This window comes from Bos taurus, chromosome 3 (genome assembly GCF_002263795.3).
Source record: "Bos taurus isolate L1 Dominette 01449 registration number 42190680 breed Hereford chromosome 3, ARS-UCD2.0, whole genome shotgun sequence".
Taxonomy (NCBI): domain Eukaryota; kingdom Metazoa; phylum Chordata; class Mammalia; order Artiodactyla; family Bovidae; genus Bos; species Bos taurus.
Genome location: NC_037330.1, coordinates 34,189,819 through 34,217,405, shown reverse-complemented (window position 1 = coordinate 34,217,405; position 27,587 = coordinate 34,189,819). Strand labels below are relative to the sequence as shown.

General features: G+C 46.3%; 1 protein-coding gene and 1 long non-coding RNA gene across 4 annotated transcripts in view; one reads left to right on the top strand and one right to left on the bottom strand.

The window, feature by feature from the left end:
• Positions 1–19,501, top strand: part of ELAPOR1 (endosome-lysosome associated apoptosis and autophagy regulator 1) — an 83,689-nt gene extending 64,188 nt beyond the window's left edge. For all 3 annotated transcript variants that reach the window (XM_059885048.1, XM_024990031.2, XM_010803262.4), the window contains 11 exons: positions 1,731–1,836; positions 2,090–2,227; positions 3,027–3,290; positions 6,063–6,236; positions 8,714–8,894; positions 9,205–9,301; positions 9,986–10,087; positions 14,262–14,388; positions 14,466–14,644; positions 15,378–15,543; positions 16,661–19,501. In XM_059885048.1, coding sequence (XP_059741031.1) covers positions 1,731–1,836; positions 2,090–2,227; positions 3,027–3,290; positions 6,063–6,236; positions 8,714–8,894; positions 9,205–9,301; positions 9,986–10,087; positions 14,262–14,388; positions 14,466–14,644; positions 15,378–15,543; positions 16,661–16,729 — 1,603 coding nt within the window. In that variant the 3' untranslated portion in view covers positions 16,730–19,501. The remainder of the gene's footprint in view (positions 1–1,730; positions 1,837–2,089; positions 2,228–3,026; positions 3,291–6,062; positions 6,237–8,713; positions 8,895–9,204; positions 9,302–9,985; positions 10,088–14,261; positions 14,389–14,465; positions 14,645–15,377; positions 15,544–16,660) is intronic.
• Positions 17,473–27,587, bottom strand: LOC132344864 (uncharacterized). The gene is made up of 2 exons (XR_009493903.1): positions 21,765–27,587; positions 17,473–21,070 (listed from the first exon to the last, which is right to left on the bottom strand). It is a non-coding gene; the product is annotated as an uncharacterized lncRNA (long non-coding RNA).

The window sequence follows — 27,587 nt, the reverse complement described above, 5'->3', positions numbered from 1 at the left end:
GTGGGACAAGAAGATTGGTTTTATTTATTTATTTATCTGGCTGCGTTGGGGCTTAGTTGCGGCACATGGAGTCTTTCATTCTGGTGCACAGACTCTCTAGCTGTGGCGCCTGGGCTTCAGGAGTTGCAGCATGTGGGCTCAGTTGCTCCACAATATGTGGGATCTTCGTTCCCAAAGATTGAACTGTGTCCCCTGTATTGCAAGGTGGATTCTTAACCACTGGACAACCAGTGAAGTCCCTGGGAGGGATTGCTCTTATTGTTATATTCATCCCCATCTCCCAAGAACACTTAGGAGAATAAGCGATTTGTTTGCCATTAAAAAGCCACTACAGGCAGAGTGGTACAGTGTAAGGAAAACTGGACTAAAAGACCGGGCACTTGAATTTTGCCACTTACTGGCTTGGTGAGCTTGGGAAAGCCACTGTGCCCCTTTAGGCTTTGGGCTCCTTGTCTGTAAAACAAAGGGATTGACAGTCTGTGATTCTGGCCTAACTCCAGCCCATCAGTTCACACCACTGAGTGGACAGTAGCTGGGAACTGGAGGTCCTCAGAAGTCAATCACATGCCCAAAGCCAAAAAGAAAGCTACAAATGGGTTTTCAAAGCCCAAGTGAACTCTTCTGCCTGTATGTGCTTTAAAGATGAGGGGGAACCGCTGAATCAGCATCCCTATTGCCAATCTGGCTTCTCCATTCCCTCCTTCAAGCTCCCTCCTTCCATCCCGGGCACAGTGCTCAGCCACAGTACTTGCTCGAAAGGTAATACGTTCCCTTCCCTTCATTCACATTACTCAGAGCTGAACAGCTATATCTTATGTTTCTGAGGGAAGCAAACTTCTTAGACTTTTGGGAGATAACATTCACCAAAATACTTCCCAATTTGCAAATATGATTATAGCAGTAAAGCACTTTCTAACCCCACTCGCCCCACCCTGCCATCCCCACCTATCAGACATGGCTCTCTCTTTCCCCAAAGAAGGACCAGGCTGAGAACTTTGCTAAAAAAGCTATGAATCAAAGTACCTGCTCATTTGACCAGTGCAAAACCCCGAAGTTCAGGTGGAGATAGGGAGGGGGTTTGAACTGCTGAGTGAGTGTAGACAATTGATGTCTTTGCTAGTGGTCCTTCTTCAACTTTACCATGCACATGGATCACCTGGGGATCACGTTAAGCTGCAGATTCTAATTCAGTGGGTCTGGAGCCCGCACTCTGCTAGGGAGGCTATTCAGCGTCTTAGAAAGTACTTCCACATCTGTTATGCCTTTGGATCACACCACAATGATGGGCTTCCCAATGGTGCTAGTGGTAAAGAACCCACCTGCCAACGCAGGAAATGCAAGAGACCTTCAATCCCTGTGTTGGGAAGATCCCCTGAAGGAGGGCATGGCAACCCACTCCAGTATCTTGCCTAGAGAATTCCATGGACTGAGGAGCCAGGCAGGCTATAGTCCATAGGGTCACAAAGAGTTGAACATGACTGAAGCAACTTAGAACACATAATGATGGGAGGTAAATAAGAAAGATATTATCACCTTTTTACAGATAAGAAAGGTACAGTTTAGCTAGATCAAGATCAGACAGCTAGGATGATAGAATTGGATTCAGTTCATGTTCTTTCCAACATACTCAGAACTTAGTCCTGTCCCCCAGCAGACCCTTTGTTGCCATCTGGTCTCTTCACTAAGCACTGTCTGGCCCCTGGAACCGACTTTTGATTTTTGCCCCACAGACCTCCACAGTCAGTGATGGCAGACACAGAGAACAAAGAGGTGGCCAGAATCACGTTTGTCTTTGAGACCATCTGTTCTGTGAACTGCGAGCTCTACTTCATGGTGGTATGTTTTCCTTCCTTTGTCTGCTTTGGGGCTTCCGGGAAGGCTGGCCCCTCTGCCCTGTTGGTGCATCAACATAACTGACATCCCTGCTTACAGTGATTTTGCAGACAAGGAGCCAACTATTTGTCAGGGACTGCACCATTTAATATGGGTCTAGCCCACTGTGATGGCCCCCAGGATGGCAGCGGTATGGGCACCCTCTCCCCAGTTGCCCAGCCATCATGCCTTCTTCATTTGTCTGTCTTGGGTTCAGGGTGTGAATTCTAGGACCAACAGTCCTGTGGAGACGTGGAAAGGTTCTAAAGGCAAACAGTCTTATACCTACATCATCGAGGAGAATGCTACCATGAGCTTCACCTGGGCCTTCCAGAGGACAACTTTCCATGAGACAGTAAGCTCCTCCCCTTCCTCAGGGCTCAGCACCCAGAGAGACCTCCTACCCTGGAAGGATTCCTACCTTAGCTTAAGCATGTGGTTGAGCTTCAGAATCCAGTGATTAGAAGACTTGTAAGGAGTCAAGCAGAGGACTGCCTATGCCAGCCCCTGAGGAGCATCCAGCCTTGTCCAAATGACCCTGGAAACTCCTAAAATCACCTGTCCCTCCTCAGGAGACCGGTCCTGAGGATATATGTCCTGAGAATAGGATATATGTGGTACCTGACCTGGTGTGCCCTGTTCAGTCCTGTTCTTGCTTTAATAATAATAACTCTGGTTTTATTATCTTAACTCAAAGTAATGTAAGTTCACTGGAAGAAAACTTAGAAATAAGTGAAAAAAAAAAAAAGCAAAAAGAAGAAAACCACCCATAATCTTACTACCCAGAGATAACCTAGTTAGCATATGGAGTATCTTCTATACAGTCTTTATTTCACTATAAATACTTTTTTTTTCTTTTATAAGGGGAAAAAATCTGCTTTTTAAAAAATGTGAATACCTACTACATATTTCCCCATGGTACTGAATATTTTTATACATCATCTAAATTGTTCAGTCCTTACTTTAAAATGACAAAAAATGCACATCAAAAGATACTGTTAGGTGAGTGAAAAGAACAGGGTGCTTCTAAAGATTTTTCTCAAGTATCACAGGATAAAAAAGATTAAGTCATACTCTGTTATTTCCAGAGCACTCAATTGCTACTTCTCAGGCCAAGGCAGGCCAAGCTCACTCTCCTGTGTCTTTGTTTCCAGGGAAGAAAGTATACCAGTGATGTCGCCAAGATCTACTCCATCAACGTCACCAATGTCATGGATGGGGTGGCTTCCTACTGCCGTCCGTGTGCCCTGGAAGCCTCTGACATGGGCTCCTCCTGCACCTCTTGTCTTGCTGGCCACTATATTGATCGGGATTCAGGAACCTGCCACTCCTGTCCCCCTAACACGATCCTGAAAGCCCACCAGCCTTATGGCGCCCAGGCCTGCATGCCCTGTGGTCCAGGAACCAAGAGCAACAAGGTGCCAGTGGTTGGCTAAGCATCCTAACTCTGCATCTCTGAATGGGCCAGCTCAGATGGTGCCAGGTCCTGGGTGGCGTTCTTAAGGGGCTGGTATGCAAACTCCCCCTGGTGCACTCCCAGCTTAGAGTCCTAGAGGAAACCCATCAGGGTGTGACCATAGATGGAGAGTTCTCAGCTTGTACTGGTTGGTTTTCAGGGTCTGGGTCTCAGTCATCGACAAGCCTCATCTTCAGGTGATGGGTAATGGAGATCTGTGGCCCTCTGGTCCAGAGGGTTATTTGGCATCTGTGCAGAGACCAAAAGGGAAGCCGTCATGGGACTTGTGGCTCAAATTCAGCCTACTTCATTCCAGCTTGTTATCAGCCTACTTCATTCCCCCCCTTCTTGGGAATGGTAACCCACCTTTGCTGGGACATGTAGTTAATTCTCTTTGCTGTCTCCTCTCCCAGGGCTTTCTTCTAAAGTAGAACAGCAGTGCTGTTGCCCCATGCGTTTTCTGAATCTGAGAAAGTGAATCCTATGACCAGAAGTTCTTAGTTATTCATTAATGCTTTTCAGTGAACTTGTATTTTACTGATTACAAACTGGCTACACATTTGTAAGACACGACGCAGCCTGCAGACACTGCTTAGTTTAGCTGTGCAGTAAGTGCAGCAGTTCTGCAGATCTCTGGCAACCTCACTGGGACACCATGGACTCTTGCCACAAACTTCCTCCCCCCAGCCTCTTCTGCTGTAAAGGGAGGGATTGACACTTGAGTGAGGCCATTAACACATGAGGACCTTAAAATGAGCAAGAAAGGGGTTTATGGTTCAGTTTCCTATAAAGAGACTTGGAAAAAGGAATCTGGGGGTCAGTGAATTTTAAGTGGTGGGGGGGGGCTGACAGACTTGTAGCGTCTCTTCTGCTATCCTGGGCACCCTTCTTCCACTTCAGTTCAGTTCAGTCACTCAGTCGTGTCCGATTCTTTGCTACCCCAGGGACTGCAGCACTCCAGGCCTCCCTGTCCATCACCAACTCCTGGAGTTTATTCAAACTCATGTCCATTGAGTCAGTGGTGCCATCCAACCATCTCATCCTCTCTCATCCCCTTCTCCTCTCACCTTCAATCTTTCCCAGCATCAGGGTCTTTTCAAATGAGTCAGCTCTTTGCATCAGGTGGCCAAAGTATTGGAGTTTCACCTTCAACATCAGTCCTTCCGATGAATATTCAGGACTGATCTCCTTTAGAATGGACTGGTTGGATCTCCTTGCAGTCCAAGGGACTCTCAAGAGTCTTCTCCAACACCACAGTTCAAAAGCATCAATTCTTTAGCGCTCAGCTTTCTTCACAGTCCAACTCTCACATCCATACATGACCACTGGAAAAACCATAGCCTTGACTAGACGAACCTTTGTTGGCAAAGTAATGTCTCTGCTTTTGAATATGCTGTCTAGGTTGGTCATAACTTTTCTTCCAAGGAGTAAGCATCTTTTAATTTCATGGCTGCAGTCACCGTCTGCAGTAATTTTGGAGCCCAGAAAAATAAAGTCTGCCACTGTTTCCACCGTTTCTCCATCTATTTGCCATGAAGTGATAGGACTGGATGCCATGACCTTAGTTTTCTGAATGTTGAGCTTTAAGCCAACTTTTTCACTCTCCTCTTTCACTTTCATCAAGTGGCTCTTTAGTTCTTATTTACTTTCTGCCATAAGGGTGGTGTCCTCTGCATATCTGCAGAGGTTATTGATATTTCTCCCAGCAATCTTGATTCCAGCTTGTGCTTCATCCAGCTCAGCGTTTCTCATGATATACTCTGCATGTAAGTTAAATAAGCTCGGTGACAATATACAGCCTTGACATACTCCTTTTCTTATTTGGAACCAGTCTGTTATTCCATGTCCAGTTCTAACTGTTGCTTCCTGATCTGCATACAGATTTCTCAAGAGGCAGGTCAGGTGGTCTGGTATTCCCATCTCTTTCAGAATTTTCCACAGTTTATTGTGATCCACACAGTCAAAGGCTTTGGCACAGTCAATAAAGCAGAAATAGATGTTTTTCTGGAACTCTCTTGCTTTCTCGATGATCCAGCAGATGTTGGCAATTTGATCTCTGGTTTCTCTGCCTTTTCTAAATCCAGTTTGAATATCTGGAAGTTCACAGTTCACGTATTGCTAAAGCCTTGCTTGGAGAATTTTGAGCATTACTTTACTAGCGTGTGAGATGAGTGCAACTGTGTGGTAGTTTGAGCATTCTTTGGCATTGCCTTTCTTTGGAATTAGAATGAAAACATGTTTTCCAGTCCTGTGGGCACTGCTGAGTTTTCCAAATTTGCTGGCATACTGAGTGCAGCACTTTCACAGCATCATCTTTTAGAATCTGAAATAGCTCAACTGGAATTCCATCACCTCCATTAGCTTTGTTCGTAGTGATGCGTCCTAAGGCCCACTTGACTTCACATTCCAGGATGTCTGGCTCTAGGTGAGTGTCTAGTGCTGTTTTCTGCTTGAACATAAGAAGGGCTGTCTTGTTTGTTGAGGGAGTTTTATAATCTAGGCATAGAAACAAGGTACAGAATCTGATCCAACTACCTACTGAAAAATGAGAGGTTTATACATCATATATGTGTTAATACTGGAATCACATCTTTTAATGCCCACCCCTAATCCACACTTCCTCTTCTCTCACCCTGCCTGGGCTGGACCAGGCTGGGGTGACTGGTGCCACTCTCCACGGGCCCCCTCGAGGCCCTGCCTGTGAAGCCAGCCTGATGGACCCCTCTCCCCTCAGATCCACTCCTTGTGCTACAATGACTGTACCTTCTCAGTCAGCACTTCGACCAGGACTTTCGAGTACAACTTCTTGGCTTTGGAAAAAACCGTCTCTCTGGCTGGAGGGCCAAGCTTCACTTCCAAAGGACTGAAATACTTCCACCACTTTACCCTCAGTCTCTGCGGAAATCAGGTAAGCTGTATAGGTACTGACAGCGTGAGAACGGAAAGGGGGCACCAGCGAATCAGAGGCCAGAGGACACAGGAGGTTCAGATAGTAGCGGATGGGGCAGATTCAGAGATTTTCAAATGGTTATTATTCTTCCTGAGGACTTTCTCCTCTAAAATAAAATCATTTGGATTATAAACATTTAGGAAAATGAATGTGTTTAAAATCAGATGAGGGGAATTAAAAAATAAATTAAATTAAATAGTGTGTGGGGAATTCCCTGGCAGTCCAGTGAGTAAGACTTGGTGTGTTTCCTGCTGGGGCCTGGGTTCGGTCCCTGGTCAGGGAACTAAGATCCCACAAGTCGCACAGCACAGCCAAAATAAGTTAATTACTTAAATAAAATAGAATAAGGTGTACATTAACTCCTCCCTGACCTTTATTTCCTCAAAATGATTATGTAAACACTATACTCATGCATCAACTATACTTCGATTAAAAAAAAAAACTATGCAGGAGAAAGATTTTTTTCCTTAAAAAAGTAGTCTGGAGAAGGCAATGGACCCCACTCCAGTACTCTTGCCTGGAAAATCCCATGGACGGAGGAGCCTGGTAGGCTGCAGTCCATGGGGTCGCTGGGAGTTGGACATGACTGAGCGACTTCACTTTCACTTTTCACTTTCATGCATTGGAGAAGGAAATGGCAACCCACTCCAGTGTTCTTGCCTGGAGAATCCCAGGGACGGGGGAGCCTGGTGGGCTGCCGTCTATGGGGTTGAACAGAGTCGGACACGACTGAAGTGACGCAGCAGCAGAAATCATGACACTTGTCTTTTGTTTTCTAGAAGCCAGATAAAATAAACTACTCATAGTTTCATCTACATGTATCTTTGCTGACACTACATGTTACCATTAGCATTTCAGGATGCTGCAAATATTTTGGATGCGAATTTAAAAGGTGGAAATATTTGTAAAGGGTAATCACACCACCACTGCACTTGACTAAATTACTAACAAGCCATGATCAGTGGTTGGAAAGTTAGTTTCAAATGTTGCAAAATAAACAGCATCTTGAGCATTTAATCTGTGACTCTGTGTAGAGGTAAGGCCTTTACACCACACAGCGTCTACCCATCTTCTGCAGCATGCAAAATAGCTGGTTTGTGTTTATAGAGAGAACATGCCAAGAAATAAACTATCTGTGAAAGATTAGAGACAAATGTCTCTTTTCCGTTTTTAAAAAGTCTTTGAAGAAGTTAAAAGAAAGCCTCTGAAGTGACAGTTAGTGATAACTTGGGAACTGGAGACTAATTAAAGCAAGCCCCATGTAGCAAAAGGTTCATTCGGTGAGTTGGGAGAGAAAAGATGGGAATTTGGAGAGTCTGTGAGTTTTATTTTCTTTGCTCCCTTATTCTTATATAATGTAAAGATACCTTTCTGTTCTCATGTTCCTTTTCTGTTTCTTACAATCTTGAACATGAAGTAAGACACCAGATTTAGCAAATTGGGTCTATTTCTAATTAAATTTATCATTTTGAAAATCCTACATTCTAAATGCTTAGTCCACATCAATTTAAAATATTGAACAAGTGACCTAATATTAGCAAACAAATTATAATTCATCTATAAATTTAAAGGATTTTGAAGGAAAAATATCTCAATATTTCTTCTATTACAAAATCTCGAGGAAGGAGTCCAGTTCCCACTGTTTTCCTGAGTTCTACTCTAGAGAGTTTGCATTGTTACAGACTGGAGGAGAAGCAGTCTTTCTTCTAGTGATAAATATTTTTAAATAGAATAGGTTCCAATTGGTCCTAAAACGTTCTACCTCAAGGCAGGGAGAGGGCTGGTTATGGGGTTTGTTTTAACCCCCAGGACACTCTGGAAAGTCCTCCCAAGATGAGAAAAGAAAGTGTTAGTCACTCAGTCTTGTCTGACTCTTTGCGACCCCATGGACTGTAGCCCACCAGGCTCCTCTGTCCATGGAATTTTCCAGGCAACAATGCTGGAGTGGGTTGCCTTTTCCTCTCCCAAGATAAGTATGGTAGAATCACAGCTCCAAGGAAGACACAGAGAGTGAATGGGAAGCAGGCCAGATGCCCAAATCAATTTCATGAGATCAGTTACACATTTCAGGACCTGCCTAGAAATCTGACTAGGATAAGAAAGGCCCTTGACTGGTAGGCTGGTAGATGAGATCTGCCAATCAGTTTGCCACCATCACAACCCTGCTCACAAGGGGCTCCAGGTGATTCCAAGGAAATAAAAGACTGGGGCTCTCTGGGCCAGAGTTCCAGAAACTAGGGCACCTAGGCCTTATTCTTAGCTTTCTTTATCTTTTAAAATCTGTCTTGTAATTAGCACGGGGATGAATCATTCCACTGCAGCGTGCTCTTAGAAGGCTAAAGTTTTAAATGTGGAGAAACTGTTCCCTGTTCCCTTTCGGGAGTTCTTCTGTGATCATGCATTCCCTCGCACTTCCTCCCGCACCCCCTGCCCAGGGTAGGAAAATGTCCGTGTGCACTGACAATGTCACCGACCTCCGGATCCCCGAGGGTGAGTCAGGTTTCTCCAAACCCATCACAGCCTACGTGTGCCAGGCGATCATCATTCCCCCAGAGGTGACAGGCTACAAGGCCGGGGTGTCCTCGCAGCCTGTCAGCCTCGCAGACCGGCTTATCGGTGAGTACCTCCGTCTTTCTCACCTGTTTGAGTGTGTGTCTGTGTGAAGAGAGAGTGAGTGAGGCTCCCAGACTCTAAGCTAAAAGGCCCCAGGTGAGGGGCCCAACCTCCTGACCTCTGTTTCCGACTCCATCCTGGGGTACCAAGGGCCCCTGGGGCCACTGATAAACCTTTGGTTTGCCCTCTCCTGAGCCACTCAGGGATGTGATGAGATGAAGGAAGGTGGGATGCGAACAGGTATTGGAAGAACTGAAGTGGTTGCCAGCTAAATGCTACTAGTGAGAACTAATTAGGAGCTCTCATTTGGCAGGCGTGACAACAGATATGACTCTGGATGGCATCACCTCCCCGGCTGAACTTTTCCACCCGGAGTCCCTGGGAATACCGGACGTGATCTTCTTTTATAGGTGAAAATGAGAGGCCAGGCTAATGCAAGTGAAACCCAGGGCTTCTCCGCAATCTCTGTGGCGTCCCTCCCTCTTTAGCCACCTACTGCTTATCAAGCCAGAACAGGGTCTAGCAGACCCGCCCAGCAGAGAGCTCTAAAGGCTGAGTTCCCCAGCCCAGCTACTTGGGTATTACCTGGGGTGGGTGTGCCCCTGATGGCATCGAAGAATATTGAATGACCTAGGGTGGACAACCCCTCCCACCTAAGGAGATTCCAATGTTAATGCATCTGCTAGCCTTTCCTAGCACTTCCCCGGTGGCTCAGTGGTAAACAGTCCACCTGCAATGCAGGAGACCCAGAAGACAACAGGTTTGATCCCTGGGTTGGGAAGATGCCCTGGAGGAGGGCATGGCAACCCACTCCAGTATTCTTGCCTGGGAAATCCCATGGACAGAGGAGCCTGATGGGCAACAGTCCATGAGGTCGCTAAAGAGTCAGACATGACTGAGCAACTGAGCACAGCACAGCCTTTCCTAGACCAGTGCATTTCCCCTTGACCGGATCTCCCTGACCCCCCACTCTCTCCTATGTGTCAGACCAGACTTCCCCAGCCAGGTATCTGTTTCATGCTGACTTCACTTAGCAGCTCTCCAGTGGCACCAATGAGTGACTCCTTCCCCCATGGCGGCTGTTTGCTCTGCAGGTCCAATGATGTGACCCAGTCTTGCAGCTCTGGGAGATCAACTACCATCCGAGTCAGATGCAGTCCACTCAAGCCTGCTCCTGGAAGTCTGTCTCTGCCAAGGTAAAGGGTTGTGACACAGCCTCCCTTCCTTGGCATCACTCCATCCCAAGAACCAAACAGAGATTACTGAAGAAGAGCAAAAGAGAAAATCGTCTGAGCTCCATTAATGGGCTCTTGGGGACACAGTCATGGTTCCAAACCCTAGATCTTTAGATGTCAAGGATGGAGCAGAAGAGTAGAAGTTACCCTCACTCTTTAGAGCATGTGGGCAGCTGTGTAGCAGAGTGACTAATGGCCAGGGGCAGATTCAATTCCCCTCCTATACTTGCCAGCTCTGTTATGGATATAGTTCTTATCTTCTCTAGGCCTCTTCTTCTTTATTTGCAAAATGGGGATGATAAGAAATTCCTTCAGGGGGTTGTTATGAGGATTAAATGAGATAATGAGACTGGAGATAATGAGATAATGTGCTTAGTCGCTCAGTCACTCTTTGTGACCCCATGGACTGTAGCCCTGGATTCTACAGGCAAGAATACTTAAGTGGGTTGGCATACCCTCCTCCAAGGGATCTTCCCAACTCAGGGATGGACCCTGGCACCCACACTGCAGGTGAGTGCTTTACCATCTGAGCCACCAGGGAAGCTCAATGAGATAATCAGTTCAGTTCAGTTCAGTTGCTCAGTTGTGTCTGACTCTTTGTGACCCTATGAATTGCAGCATGCCAGGCCTCCCTGTCCATCACCAATTCCCAGAGTTCACTCAAACTCACGTCCATCGAGTCGGTGATGCCATCCAGCCATCTCATCCTCTGTCATTCCCTTCTCCTCCTGCCCCCAATCCCTCCCAGCATCAGAGTCTTTTCCAATGAGTCAAATCTTTGCATGAGGTGGCCAAAGTATTAGAGTTTCAGCTTTAGCATCAGTCCTTCCAAAGAACACCCAGGACTGATCTCCTTTAGGATGGACTGGTTGGATCTCCTTGCAGTCCAAGGGACTCTCAAGAGTCTTCTCCAACACCACAATTCAAAAGCATCAATTCTTTGGCACTCAGCTTTCTTCACAGTCCAACTCTCACATCCATACATGACCACTGGAAAAACCATAGCCTTGACTAGACAGACCTTTGTTGGCAAAGTAATGTCTCAGCTTTTGAATATGCTATCTAGGTTGGTCATAACTTTCCTTCCAAGGAGTAAGCATCTTTTAATTTCATGGCTGCAGTCACCACCTGCAGTGATTTTGGAGCCCAAAAAAATAAAGTCTGACACTGTTTCCACTGTTTCCCCATCTATTTCCCATGAAGTGATGGGACCAGATGCCATGATCTTCGTTTTCTGAATGTTGAGCTTTAAGCCAACTTTTTCACTCTCTTCTTTCACTTTCATCAAGAGGCTTTTTAGTTCCTCTTCACTGTCTGCCATAAGGGTGGTGTCATCTGCATATCTGAGGTTATTGATATTTCTCCCAGCAATCTTGATTCTAGTTTGTGCTTCTTCCAGCCCAGCGTTTCTCATGATGTACTCTGCATAGAAGTTCAATAAGCAGGGTGACAATTTACAGCCTTGACATACTCCTTTTCCTATTTGGAACCAGTAAGTTGTTCCATGTCCAGTTCTAACTGTTGCTAACTGACCTGCATATAGGTTTCTCAAGAGGCAGGTCAGGTGGTCTGGTATTCCCATCTCTTTCAGAATTTTCCACAGTTTATTGTGATCCACACAGTCAAAGGCTTTGGCATAGTCAATAAAGGAGAAATAGATGTTTTTCTGGAACTCTCTTGCTTTTTCAATGACCCAGCGGATGTTGGCAATTTGATCTCTGGTTCCTCTGCCTTTTCTAAAACCAGCTTGAACATCTGGAATTTCACGGTTCACGTATTGCTGAAGCCTGGCTTGGAGAATTTTGAGCATTACTTTACTAGCGTGTGAGATGAGTGCAACTGTGTGGTAGTTTGAGCATTCTTTGGCATTGTCTTTCTTTGGGATGGGAATGAAAACTGACCTTTTCCAGTCATTGCTGGCATATTGAGTGCAGCACTTTCACAGTATCATCTTTTTGGATTTGAAAGAGCTCAACTGGAATTCCATCACCTCCACTAGCTTTGTTCGTAGTGATGCTTCCTAAGGCCCACTTGACTTCACATTCCAGGATGTCTGGCTCTAGGTGAGTGATCACACCATCATGATTATATGGGTCATGAAGATCTTTTTTGTACAGTTTCTGTATATTCTTGCCACCTCTTCTTAATATCTTCTGCTTCTGTTAGGTCCATACCATTTCTGTCCTTTATCGAGCCCATCTTTGCATGAAATATTCCCTTGGTATCTCTAATTTTCTTGAAGAGATCTCTAGTCTTTCCCATTCTGTTGTTTTCCTCTATTTCTTTGCATTGATCTCTGAGGAAGGCTTGCTTATCTCTCCTTGCTATTCTTTGGAACTCTGCATTCAGATGCTTATATCTTTCCTTTTCTCCTTTGCTTTTCACTTCTCTTCTTTTCACAGCTATTTGTAAGGCCTCCCCAGACAGCCATTTTGCTTTTTTGCATTTCTTTTCCATGGGGATGGTCTTGATCCCTGTCTCCTGTACAGTGTCACGAACCTCTGTCCATAGTTCATCAGATCTAGTCCCTTAAATCTATTTCTCACTTCCACTGTATAATCATAAGGAATTTGATTTAGGTCATACCTGAATGGTCTAGTGGTTTTGCCTACTTTCTTCAATGACATAATAGATCCTTCTTATTATCGAATTAGTAAAGGTTAGGGAATCCTACGGAGAAGGCAATGGCAACCCACTCCAGTACTCTTGCCTGGAAAATCCCATGGATGGAGGAGCCTGGTAGGCTGAAGTCTATGGGGTCGCATAGAGTCGGACATGGCTGAGCAACTTCACTTTCACTTTTCACTTTTCACACATTGGAGAAGGAAATGGCAACCCACTCGAGTGTTCTTGCCTGGAGAATCCCAGGGAGGGCGGAGCCTGGTGGGCTGCCGTCTATGGGGTCGCACAGAGTCGGACATGACTGAAGCACCGCCGCAGCCGCCACCGCCGCCGCCACAGCAGCAGCAGCAGCAGGGAATTCTAAGAATCTCTCTACAGCTGAAAGACCCAATTTTGAATTTAATAGCCAAGGGCACTAAATCAAGGAATCTTGAACTAATTTGATTACAGGAAGCCCCAGGCTTCCCTGGTGGCTCAGTGGTAAAGAATCTGCCTGCCAATGAAGGAGATGAAGGTTCAATTCTCCAGGAAGATCCCCTGGAGAAGGAAATGGCAACACACTCCAGTACTCTTGCCTGGGATACCCCATGAACAGAGGAGACTAGTGGGCCACAGTCCATGGGGTTGTGATAGAATCAGACATGACTTATCAACTAAACAACAACAACAACCTTTCCCCCTACCTTCCTCTTTTCACACAACACTAACATCTTGAGGGTATCCATGTCTTGAGGAAGATGGTTTGGAAAATGATGCTGCTAGGCAACGACTGATCAGGGAGATGGGGAGCCAAGAGGCACACTGTGGCCCAGCAGTGGTGTTAAAATGTATGGTCACTAATATTCTTGTTGCAAACATTACAGTAAAGTACATTGCAGACAGCAGTGACCTGAAGTTCATTCCCAAACACTGGCCCCTCACACCCAACCCTCCACAGGAAGCTCTACACACTGCTGTATTTAAAATGGATAACCAACAAGGTCCTACTGCACAGCACAGGGAACTCTGCTCCATGTTATGTGGCAGCCTGGATGGAGTTTGGGGGAGAATGGATACATGCACATGTATGGCTGAGTCCCTTCACTGTTCACCGGAAACTCTTACAACATTGTTTGTTAATCAGCTATACCCAAACAGAAAATAGAAACTTTAAAATGAAGGGAAAAAGTGACTTTTGCAAAATGTCCCATGTCCATGGGGAGAACAGGAGCTTCTGAGGGGTTAGTTGGGCAGCTGTGCTAGAGCTCAGACAGCTTACATGAGTTGTCATCTGATGTCCGCAGAAACTTACAGGCAGAGGGTGGGGGCCCTGATGAAGGCTGGAAAGGCCTCCTATCATCAGGGAAATCAGAGAGCAAAACTAAGGCTAAGAACTAGTTGGAAGGGTCATGATGGAACTGACAATTTAACAAGGAGAAGACGGATCAGGCAATTTATGAAATGATAGGACTCCACCCAGATCTTCCCAACAGTCCAGCAAGCATGCGCTCAAGTCTCCTTTCTGCTCTGTTAGCAAGTGCTCCGATGGGACCTGTGATGGCTGTAACTTCCACTTCCTGTGGGAGAGCGTGGCCGCTTGCCCCCTCTGCTCAACTGCCGACTACCATGCTATCGTCAGCAGCTGTGTGGCCGGCATCCAGGTAGGCGTCTCTCCTTGGGGACTTCCCAGGAGACAGGCGAGTGTGATATCTGAGTTCCTTGTTTTTCTCCCCAACAGAAGACTACTTACGTGTGGCGAGAACCAAAGCTGTGCTCCGGTGGCATCTCCCTGCCTGAGCAGAGAGTCACCATCTGCAAAACGATAGACTTCTGGCTGAAAGTGGGCATCTCTGCAGGCACCTGCACCGCCATCCTGCTCACTGTCTTGACCTGTTACTTTTGGAAAAAGAATCAAAAGTATGTGATGGGTTTGGGGATGGCCAGGGCTGGACTGTTGAGCTGGAAGGAGAGTATCTGAGAGTATAAATTCACACGGCTGCTCTTTGGTATTGGCTACAGTCCCTGTGACTCTGGCCAGAGGCTTGTCGAGCTACTCATCCAGGATATGCCTTGGTTATCCTGACTCCTAGGGGCTTCCCCAGTGGCTCAGCAGTAAAGAATCTGCCTGCTATACAGGAGACATGGGTTCAGTTCCTCCAGGAAGATCCCCTGGAGGAGGGCATGGCAACCCACTCCAGTATTCTTGCCTGGAGAATCCCATGGACAAGGGAGCCTGGTGGACTACAGTCCATGGGGTCACAAAGAGTCAGACACAACTGAAGTGATTCAGCACACACATACGCACCTCAACTCCTAACAGGGATGGTACCACATGGCAGTCTATGAAAAGCTGTTAGATGTCAAAAGAAATGCAAAAAGAATTATTAATTTGCTATTATTAATGGTAAAAATGGTTTTACAGTTTCATGATTTCTGTTCAGCTTTGAGATCATAGAAACACCTAGATTTAAGAGAAAAGATCCTTGACTTGGGAATCAGATTCCCTAGCCAAATCCCCGGCCTAACACCATTTTGCTACGTTTCAGTTCCATCACCCATGGTAAGGGAATATCTCCTTTTAGCCCAACCTTTCTCCTTTTCCTTTTATTACAGTTTGGTGTCTTGTCTTCCCCATTCCCTTGTTTCATAGGCTAGAGTACAAGTACTCCAAGCTGGTGATGAATGCTACCCTCAAGGACTGTGACCTACCAGCCGCTGACAGCTGTGCCATCATGGAAGGCGAGGACGTGGAGGATGACCTCATCTTTACCAGCAAAAAGTCACTCTTTGGGAAGATCAAATCATTTACCTCCAAGGTAGGGATGATGGCCAGTGCGCTGAGGTCACCCTGGAGGCCAGGAGAAGACATGAGTCCTAGGACACTGAGACCCCCGACTGTTTAGGGACCACTGTTCTGCTCCCTACCCTCCATTCTCTTCTATCCTCCCGCCTTGAGAATCCTGGCTTCTGTCTTCTGTATTTTCACACAAATGCTTTTTCCCCTGAGGCCCAGGACTGCTCTGCACAAGGCTCCTTGTCTGCCAACATGCACTCCAGTGGATGGGCTGTTTGGGCCTTTTAACTTCCAGAAGGAGTACTGAACCACCCATGTGGTTCAGAATCAACCTCGTTCCCAAAACACAAAACAATAAACCAAAACCCTTTTTGTATTTTGGAGAGAGGGGAAGGGATGACCTCTAGGATCAACTTCCAGTAGAAGTGAGGCTCTCCTTTGGCCAGTGGAGGGTGCTGTCCCCTGGATGTCAGGCCCCTGTCCTTTGGGGGCTGAGTCACAGCTTCATCTAAGTTGTTCACTCTTGAACAGTTCTGAACTGGGAGAGCTGACTCTGGGTGGGTGGGTGAATGAGTCTGAAGCTCATAAATATAAGACAGACCACACTGTCGCTGGGCCTGGGGCAAGCAGAGAGCATTCAAGTGATTCCTCCAGGGCCAGGGCCCTCTGCAGCCCCATTCTGCCAGCACCCACAGTTCACTGCTGCCCTGACCAATTTATCTAACCTGGGTGGGGAGGGTGGCAACAGAAAAGGAAAGGAAGATGGGTAGGTGTTTACTTGGCCAAATCTCATTCCCTTTGTGCTGACCTTGCAGGGTGACTCCCTTGGCCTCCTTAGACCCTAAATGCTTTTTGTTTAACCAATAGGAGAACAGTTTACCCTGGGACACTTAGGTCTTTCTGGAACTTCTAGAGTTTGACAAAGATGCAAAGCAAGGGGTTTAAAGATATTTCTCATCCTCTGACTGACTGAAGGGAGCAAGAAGAATAGAGGCCATCTTATGTCCGTGTTTCCACGAAGCCACTGAAAGCAGAAATTTCAGGAGGGTTCTTTCTGTCACCTCTCTTCCATTTCTCTCCTTTGTTCCCCAAACTTGCCCATGTGCAGCAGCCAGCTCCTGTCACCATCTCTCTTTCAGAGGACTCCTGATGGGTTTGACTCGGTGCCACTGAAGACATCCTCAGGAGGCCCAGACATGGACCTGTGAGGGACACTGCCCTGCCTCACCTGCCTCCTTACCTGGACACATTACCTTGCAAGCCTGTGGCAATGTGGGTGCCACCTTCCTGCAACACCCACTGCTGGAAATCTCTTCGTTGTGGCCTTATCAGAAGAAGTTTGAATTCCAGATCTTTGTTTTTTTATAGAGTACCCAAACCTTCCTTTCTGCTTGCCTCAAACCTGCCAAATATACCCATACTTTGTTTATATATTACTCCCTTGCTTGCATCTTGTTTCCCAAAATGGACCAGCCCTCAGAGCCATAGCTTCATCTGCTCATATTTCTTATTGCTCTGGAACAAAAGTATTTCTCTCTTTTTAAGTATAGAAACGACTCCTCCTGTCCTCTTATTTCAGGGCAGAAGCAGCCAGGAGTTTCCCCTGATCATTGCCCTCAGCTCATGATCTCTCTGGGAGAGAGGCTGGGTGAGGAGGGTATTGGCATCCCCTGATGGATCATCTTCCTGGTTGCCTGGATTCGTCTCTCCTGGATAACTGGCTCCAACTGGTATAATGGACAGGCTGGGGCCAGATGAGTAAGCCCTGGGTAAGAAGAGGCTTGACAAGCACAAAGAGGCAATAAAGGAAGGTTTTATTTTGTTTTTTAAACTGGGTACTTCATTCCCTTTTCTTGAGTAAGCTATAACTGTTCTCACTGGAGCCAAAGGAAAAAGTTTGTCAAGAAAATGCCCAAAGCCCTGATGGATCTCTTCTCCCCCTAGCATCGTCTTTTTGGTTTTTTTTTTAAACCTCCCACCATCTCCCTATGACACTAAAGGGAACCAGGTAAGCCCCAACCCCAGATGTTCTAGCTTTATTCTCTATTTGCTTTTACCTAAAAATGACAAAACATTGCCAGTGAGGAAAATTCCTCATCCTTGAGTACCCCATACCTAAAGGCTTGGACCATATTAGGGAACACGCATATTATATTTTGAAAGAACACAAGCAGGTCAAGGTTTTAATGGGGCCACACTGGAAAACCAGCCCACAACAGGCTGGACCTGAGGCGGCCATGGTGCCTGCTTCTAAGCTTAGTTCATCTGCTCGGCCACAGAATAAACAACCTGTAGGCTGGCCAAGAAGGCATGGACTTCTAGCCCGTGCCCCAGCAGTAAGTAGATCCAGACCAGTTTTCTAGGAGGAAACACGGGGGAGTTAGACAAGGTGTTCGCCAAACTGGGAACCCTCGCACTTTCAAGCCCCTGTCTTTCCCTGCTTCTGCTAAAAAACGAAAATGACTTCTGGCCCCACCTTCTGCTAGCACTGTTCTTAAAGTTGAGTAAGAGCATTGTTCTTAAAGTTGAGTAAGCCTTGTTCTTAAAGTTGAGTAAAGTGAATGGCCTCTTTGCCCTTTTTCTGGACTTTCACAACAAGTGTAAGTGATGAACTTTAACTAGAATGGTCAAAGCAGAGCAAGAGTTTCAGTTCTCTTTTTCTTTCGACCAATGGCAATTCTCCTCCGCTCGCTATTTGGCTAGAATGACGTCCTGGTTCAAGGGCCCAGTTGCCCATGGTTTGTCTCCTTTCTCAAATGGCCATTTGGCGACCAGCTGGTAGGTCAAGTTTGGAGATGACACTTGTAAATGCTGCATAATGATCCACCCCTGCTGCCCTGGCAATGGTCTTATAGAAGGGTCTTCGAGAACTGGAACCCTGCTGTGACTTCTGGCCAGAAACAGCATCACTGAAGGCAGGCAGTCCTTTTGATTCAATAAATCTAGAAGCTTTTCTTTGGTATCTAATTTCTTCCTCCTCTTGTGGGACTCAGGCTCTCAGAACCTGTGGCCATGGTGGAGTTTCTCTCAATGGAGGCAGATAGTCAGCTTCTGAGTGCCAGCCTAAAATTTTCCATAGACTCAACAATGCCCCGGGCATCTGCTTTTCCACCAAATAACTATTTTGTGACAAAGGCCACAGAAGGTACACAGACTGTGCTAGAATCAATCAGAAAAAAATACCTACCCCGTTGATTTCTTTATTCTGACATCTTGAAACCGAGTGATCCTAGAGCAACCTCAAACTCCACTGACTTAATCATAATACTTCAAAGATCTCCTTTCTATATCCCTTAGTGTACTGATTTCTGCAAATATTCCCTGCATCCTGCCAGGAACTTCTGAGATATGCTATAATGGTCATCTGTTGCTCCCCTAGCAACTTAGAAATGATAGATATTTTAAAATAGCTCTATTGAGGTATAATTCAAATTCCATGCAATTCACTCATTTAAAACATACAATTCAACAGATTTTAGTATACTTACAGAATTGTACACCTATTACCATAGTCAAATTTAGAACACACACGTGTTATTTTATATGGGAAAAATATTTAGTAAACTAAGACTATAGTGTTTTGCACAAGCTTTTAGGGGAGGGAGAGTGGGCTCAGGAGATAAAATATTAAATCCCTTTTAGTTACCTAGAGCCCAAGAATACACATGTAACTCTTATCATGTAGATGTCACCTGTATTTGGCTGAGAGTACAAATGAAGACTGGTGTATTCAAGGACCAGGGGATTTCTTATGCCAACAAAACTTTTTTTTTTTGTCTCACTCTGCATTGAAGATAAGACAGACTATATTTATACAACAGAGAGTTTGTAATGGATTTTTCAACTTTGTGAAACCAAATTTTTATCTCATCAAGACTGATCGGATCTCCTTTTTACTCTGTATTCCAAGAGTTTGTAGTTTGTTAGGGGATGGGTATCGCGTGTCACACTTTTTTTGTGAAATAAAAATATACCTTTCAGTTGTTTTTCTTAGACAGGTTTGATGGCTGGATGAGTGAGTGAGAAATGGTAAATGCCCTTAAAACTTAAGCTGAAGAGGAGGACTCTGGAACCCCAGAGTGGCAGAGAAGAGAGCACACTTAGGAGCAAGAGGGACCTCTGCCACAAGCATCTCACCACCTGCTGAGGAATCAGCCATCCATCAGAGCCTCAGTCTCCACAATAGTAAAACGCCCCTGATGATGCCTGACCTCCCAAGACTGGGTGAGGATTGGAAAAGAGGACATGTAAAACACCGAGCACGTCAGTTCCATTCCCCTCCACTTCAGTTTTCTCGTGGGTGGCACTGAGGCCAGCCGCGTAACCACGAGCCTACAAAGACAGGTGAAATTAGCTTATTTGGGTACGGTATTGATTATCATGGACTAGATGTGGATAAAATCCTAGAGGACATCAAGGACCCACCGTTTCCCAGTGCAGCTGGATTTTCCTGCTTCCGTGCTTTCCTTTACTCCAGTTGAGGGCACTTAGTCCCTACAAAGAATTCCCTCAGCTGCTTGGTTGTGACCCACAGTTGTTTGGACTGGGTGGTACCTGGGTGTTGTTATTGTTTAGTCACTAAGTTGTGCCTGACTCTTTGTGACCCCATGGACAGTGTAGCCCTACAGGCTCCTCTGTCCATGGGATTTTCCAGGCAAGAATACAGGAGTGGGTTGCCATTTCCTACTGCAGGGGATCTTCCTGACCCAGGGATCAAACCCTGGTTTCTGGTAAAGGTGGATTCTTTACCACTGAGCTACCAGAGAAACCTGGGTCATACAGGTGGCTAACTAGCTCATTAAATTTTGCTATACCATGCAGCCTGTGGGATCTTAGTTCCCCAATCAGGAGTCAGACCCAGGCCATTGGCAGTGAGAGTGCTGCTGCTGCTAAGTCACTTCAATCGTATCCGACTCCGTGTGACCCCATGGACGGCAGCCCACCAGGCTCCCCCGTCCCTGGGATTCTCCAGGCAAGAACACTGGAGTGGGTTGCCATTTCCTTCTCCAATGCATGAAAGTGAAAAGTGAAAGTGAAGTCGCTCAGTCATGTCTGACTCTTAGTGACCCCATGGACTGCAGCCTACCAGGCTCCCCGTGTCCATGGGATTTTCCAGGCAAGAGTACCGGAGTGGGGTGCCATCGCCTTCTCCGGCAGTGAGAGTAAGGAAGTCTTAACTACTGGATTGCCAGGGAATTCCCTAAATATTTAAATATTTTAAATATTACCCCTGCTTATAGAATAATATCTAAAGTCTTAAATTGTATTTATTTTTGGCTGTACTGGGTCTTCACTGATTCGTGCAGGCCTTCTCTAGTTGCAGGGAGCAGGGACTACTCTCCAGTTGGCGTACTCAGGCTTCTTACTGCAGTGGCTTCTCTCGTTGCAGAGCACGGGCTCTAGGGCGCGTGGGCTCAGTCATCGTGGCTCACAGCCTTAGTTGCTCTGTGGCATGTGGACTCTTCCTGGACCGGGGATTGAACCCATGTCCCCTGCATTGGCAGGGAAATTCTTAACCACTGAATCACCAGGGAAGTCCAAAATCTAAACTAAGAAGGAAAATAGGAAAGGAAACTCGCGTTAATTAGACATGTCTACATATCAAGCCTGAACTAAGTTCTTTCATAACATTGCCCACCTGGTTCTCAGAACAGGCCTAGAGGTAGGTATTAGCCCCACTACAATAGGTGAGGAACAGATTTAGTAATATGGTATACATGGTCCCTAACTGCACACACTTATACTCTGTGTGTGCTTGTGCTAAGTCCCTTCAGTCGTGTCTGACTCTTTGTGACCCTATGGACTATAGCCTGCCGGGCTCCTCTGTCCATGGGATTCTCTAGGCAAGAATATTGGAGTGGGTTGCCATGCCCTGCTCCAGGGGATCTTCCCAACCCAGGGATCCAACCTACAGTCTCTTACATCTCTTGTAACGGCAGGCAAGTTCTTTACCACTAGCACCACCTATTCCACACCATACACTCTAACCATATTGAACTTTTCACTGTTCCTCAGTTACAAGCTCTGTCATACCTCCCTGCCTGGACATATGCCTCTCTAACCACACTGAACTTTTCACTGTTCCTCAGTCATAAGCTCTGTCATACTTCCCTGCCTTAACGTATGCCTCTGCTTTTGCTTTCCTTTTCACCTGATAGACCCCCATCCAGTTTTCAAAGTCACTCCACTGTGAAATCCTCCCTGGCTCATACACTGGGGCTCCAAGAGTGAATGAATAATTACCTGAGGGTGCTGCAGTTCACTGACATGAGTTCAGCCATATATTGTACTTGTCCCAGGGCATCAAATAAGCAGCAGATATGGCCAAGCTTGAAACTGGGACTGGAAGAGTGGAAGGGGTGAATGTGTGAAGTGAAACACATTGTCAGGTAACCAGGCAAGAAGATACTAAGGACTTGGACTAATACTTAAAGAAGACATTTAATTAAGAACCACAGAGCCACAATGGGTATTGGAGAAACAGAGAAATTGAGGCTTTCTCAATTTGATACAGGGGCTTCCCAGGTGGTGCAATGATAAAGAATCCGCCTGCAAATGAAAGAGACGCAAGAGACGTGGGTTTGATCCCTGGGTCGGGAAGATTCCCTGGAGGAGGAAATGGCAACCGTATCCAGTATTGTTGCCTAGAAAATCCCATGATAGAGGAGCCCGGCAGGCTACAGTCCATGGGGTCTCAAAGAGTGGGACATGACTGAGTGACTGAGCACAGATATGATTCAGAGTGATGGGAGAATTGACACCTCGCTCCAATTTGAACAGAGGGAGAGGCAGGGTCAAAGTTCCGCATGTCCAGGCAGCCCTCCCTGACCATTTTTAAATGGTTCCTCCTTGTTGCACAAGTACAGCAACAGCAACTTCCTGTTCAGTTCAGTAGAAAATTATGAAAGAGGGGAATACCAGACCACATGACCTGCCTCTTGAGAAGCCTCTATGAAGGTCAGGAAGCAACAGTTAGAACTGGACATGGAACAACAGACTGGTTCCAAATAGGAAAAGGAATACGTCAAGGCTGTATATTGTCACCCTGCTTATTTAACTTCTACGCAGAGTACATCATGAGAAATGCTGGACTGGAAGAAACACAAGCTGGAATCAAGATTGCCGGGAGAAATATCAATAACCTCAGATATGCAGATGACACCACCCTTATGGCAGAAAGTGAAGAGGAACTGAAAAGCCTCTTGATGAAAGTGAAAGTGGAGAGTGAAAAAGTTGGCTTAAAGCTCAACATTCAGAAAACGAAGATCATGGCATCCGGTCCCATCACTTCATGGGAAATAGATGGGGAAACAGTGGAAACAGTGTCAGACTTTATTTTGGGGGGCTCCAAAATCACTGCAGATGGTGACTGGAGCCATGAAATTAAAAGATGCTTATTCCTTGGAAGGAAAGTTATGACCAACCTAGATAGCATATTCAAAAGCAGAAACATTACTTTGCCAACAAAGGTCCATCTAGTCAAGGCTATGGTTTTTCCTGTGGTCATGTATGGATGTGAGAGTTGGACTGTGAAGAGGGCTGAGCGCCGAAGAATTGATGCTTTTGAACTGTGGTGTTGGAGAAGACTCTTGAGAGTCCCTTGGACTGCAAGGAGATCCAACCAGTCCATTCTGAAGGAGATCAGCCCTGGGATTTCTTTGGAAGGAATGATGCTGAAGCTGAAACTCCAGTACTCTGGCCACCTCATGCGAAGAGTTGACTCACTGGAAAAGACTCTGATGCTGGGAGGGATTGAGGGCAAGAGGAGAAGGGGATGACAGAGGATGAGATGGCTGGATGGCATCTCTGACTCAATGGACGTGAGTCTGAGTGAACTCCGGGAGTTGGTGATGGACAGGGAGGCCTGGCGTGCTGCGATTCATGGGGTCGCAAAGAGTCGGACACGACTGAGTGACTGATCTGATCTGATCTGATGCAGAGTACATCATGAGAAACGCTGGGCTGGAAGAAGCACAAGCTGGAATCAAGATTGCTGGGAGAAATATCAATAACTTCCTGTTACTGTGGGTCTAACAGGAGGGAGTGGGCAGTAGAACTGGAGGTGGTGCTGTCAGTTCCTGCTGAAACAATATGATCAAGGTTTCTGGACAATGAGAGCCTAGAAGGGTGCTGAACCAATCTGAGGGGAGAGGTGAGAGTAGCAGAGAAAGATTCCAGGAGGAAGGAGGAATTAGCCAGTTTGGAGAACAGGAGCGGGAAATGAGAGTTCAAGGCAGAAGGAACTCACACAAAGGTTCAAGGGCAGGAAGGGGAGCCACAAAGAGCTCAGGATGCAGAGCTTAAGGGGGAAACGCTAAGAGAGAAAGAGGGACCATATTGGAGAAGTTGGTAGGGGGCAGATCAAGAAAGGCTTCGCAAGCTCTGTTTGAACATCTCCTGAAGCCAACAGGTAGGCATTGAAGTCTTCCTTCCACCAGAGGAATGAGAGGACAGGGCTTGCTTATCAAATCCTGAGCTCTACTCCAAACCCAAAAGAGCAACAGAAGAGCAAGGAGGTGCTAAGGCAAGGTCCAGGAGAGCCCTCCCACATTAGCCAGCTCTGAACTGGTGAAAACCACGGATGGCATCTCTGCCTGGGTGCCCACCCTCTTTCCAGCTCCTTCCCTGCAGGTACTTGTTCCCCCTGGGCTGCCCACAAGCTGCCCAGGACCCCCATGGTACTATCTCACCTAGGATTCTGTTTCCTGAACCGAACCTGTAACAAGCTTCTAACCCCTCACTCTACTCCCTACAACTCATTCACTCAACAGGGATTTAGTAAGTACCCACCAGTGTAAGGTGTGGGGCTTCCCAGGTGGCGCTAGTTGTAAAGAATCCATCTGCCAATGCAGGAAACTCGATACCTGGGTTGGGAAGACCCCCTGGAGGAGAGCATGGCAACCAATTCCAGTATTCTTGCCTGAAGAATCCCCATGAACAGAGGAGCCTGGCGAGCACAAAGAGTCAGACACAACTGAAGCGACTGAGCATTTGAGTGTAAGATGCTGTGCTAGGTCCTGTGGAGATAAAGATGTAAATATCCAGTGGTTTCTGCCGTATAAGATAAAGTCACATATTTTTTTTTTAGCCAGATTCCTCAAGGCCCTGTTTTCTGCTAAGGAATGCTAACAAAGGGACAAGCCCAAACACTGGACTATCTTAGATACTTATCAGGCTTCTCTAGTAGCTCAGATGGTAAAGCGTCTGCCTGCAATGCACGAGACCCGGGTTCGATACCTGGGTCAGGAAGATCCCCTGGAGAAGGAAATGGCAACCCACTCCAGTATTCTTGCCTGAAGAATTCCATGGACAGAGGAGCCTGGCGGGCTATAGTCCATGGGGTTGCAAAGAGTTGGACACGACTGCAAGATACTTAACACACAAGCAAGATACTTACCAGTAATCAGGCTTTGGTTCCATTACTTAACTTCCCTGGGCCTCAGTTCCTTCATACAAAAAGTAAAGGATTTGGGGTAACTCTTTTCCAGAAGGGGTTCCTTGAACGCTGGAGTCCTCAGATGCAGCACCCAAGAACTATTCTCAGTATTAGAGTCTAATAGAAATCAGTCCATTTGAAAATGGTATGGCTTCACACCATCACTCCGTAACAAAAGTATTTATGTTGATATGTGTTAGCTTCTGACAGGAACTATTCAGTGTAATAACATAGGTATTCCCTGCTAATAAGAAAATTCTAATTGGCAGCCATACATGGCTGATTATCAAGGGAAAATGAATCATTTTTTAAAAATCATGTTAGACAAAAATATTTCAAAACATGGGGGACAAGAGGATGAAAAGATTATGACTAGGCTAGTAAGTAAAGTCACCTCCAACTCTAAAAATCCTGTGATTCTGATAAATGAAATATCCTATTAATTTATTACACTTACCAGGTAGCGTGAGCATTTTAAAGCGGGATGTCTGTAAGGATTTGGGAATAGGCATACTGTTCCTCATCCTTCCACTTTAGATGTCTGTAATCTAACAATAAAACTAAAGGTGAAAATTCCTAAGGAAATTCGGAGAGATCAGAATTTTAAGGCCATCCTTCCAATTAGTTTGATGACCTCCTTAAAGTGTTAGCTCAGTGACTTTCCTCCCCTCAGCCTGGGCCCCTGAAGCCTCAGGAACACCCATCACTGTTTTGAAACTTAGCAAACAATACACTTTGGCACTGCCTTCACTGAAAGGAAAGCAGTCAGCTCCCATCAAACACTTGCCCTCAGAAGATTTCAGGGAACCCAACACTTTGAGGACAGTCCTCTTACACACTTTCTTCAATGACTGTAGCTCCAACACTTCCTTTACACTGGTTTTAAATCTAACATCCTCGGTATGCAGAACCTAGGGGGCCAAACCCAGACAATGCGTTTCTCTAAGTCTCCCCCTGAGTCTCTACTAGTCAGCTCCACCACTGGTATTAGCCATGTCCTACACCTCAGAGTTGGCTTGGCAGAGCTTTGCTGGGGAGTAGAACAGCAGGCTGAAGTCCATGGGGTTGCTAAGAGTTGGACACGACTGAACGACTTCACTTTCACTTTTCACTTTCACGCATTGGAGAAGGAAATGGCAACCCAATCCAGTGTTCTTGCCTGGAGAATCCCAGGGATGGGGGAGCCTGGCAGGCTGCCGTCTATGGGGTCACACAGAGTCGGACACGACTGAAGTGACTTAGCAGCAGCAGCAGCAGAACAGCAATGCCATACCCTCATGACAGGTGCACAAGCAAATGGCATAAGACCAAGGTCTTAGCACAGTTAGCTTTGGGGCACTGAGGGTGGGACTCTCAACTCTTGGTAAAGTGGGAAGGATGTGGAAAAGTATGTGTGCGTTTGTGCTGTCTTCAGTCATGTCTGACTCTTTGAGATCCTATGGACTGTAGCCTGCAAGGCTCCTCTGCCCATGGGATTCTCCAGGCAAGAATACTGAAGTGAGTTGCCATACCCTCCTCCGGGTATAGTCCAGACCCTTGGCAGGCGGGTTCTTTACCACTAGCGCCACCTGGGAAGTCCAGGGAAGAGTATGCCCATTCCCAAACCCTTCAAATAAAGCTCTTGTTATCAGGGAGATTTTTGGATAACTTTGGCTCCAATCAGCAACCAGAATACTTCACTGTAAAGGCCTGAATGTTATAAAATTAAAATATGATGAAATCTTTGTTCTAGAAATTTTCACATAAATGCAAGACATGACTTCAATATCTTAAACTGCCTTCAAATCTCCTATTTTCCCCTTGAAAAAGTCTCTTCAAGTGTCTCTCTGAAAGACTTCAATCCCACTCCTCCTACCCCAAGATCTGAAGGGTTGCAAAAGAGACAGTTTGGTTTACTCAATAATCAGATTAAGAAAGGTATCCTAACTCATGCAGGAGAGGAGGAATTTTGAATTGAAGTAATCTGGGGATTAAAACATGTTGCCACTCTCTTGACTCAAGATGGAGAAAAGAGTAGAGGTTCAGAGAGAGGGTCCAGTCTTAGGACTTGTAAGTCTTAGAAGCTTGTAAGGTGGAAACTGGAATCTACTGGAGGCCCCAGCTTCCAAGCCAGTGATTATACTGACAGGCCTTGTCTTAGATATGTCCTTTAATAGGAGGAGGAAACAGGCACTCATTTCTGTTCCATGGGACAATTAGAGCCCCTACAGAAGCAGGCAGGGCTGGAAAGAAAGCACTTCTGCTGCTGCTGCTAAGTCGCTTCAGTCGTGTCCGACTCTGTGCGACCCCATAGAAGGCAGCCCACCAGGCTCCCCCGTCCCTGGGATTCTCCAGGCAAGAACACTGGAGTGGGTTGCCATTTCCTTCTCCAATACATGAAAGTGAAAAGTGAAAGTGAAGTCGCTCAGTCGTGTCCGACTCTTCGCGACCCCATGGACTGCAGCCTACCAGGCTCCTCTGTCCATGAGATTTTCCCGGCAAGAGTACTCGAGCGGGGTGCCATTGAAAGAAAGCACAGGAGAAGGTAAAACCCGCGGGACTCAAACACACCCAAGGAAGCCCACGCCCACCCATCCGCGGACCCGCCTCCGAAACAGCTGCTTCCCGTCCAGAGGTGGGGCGTCCCCAAG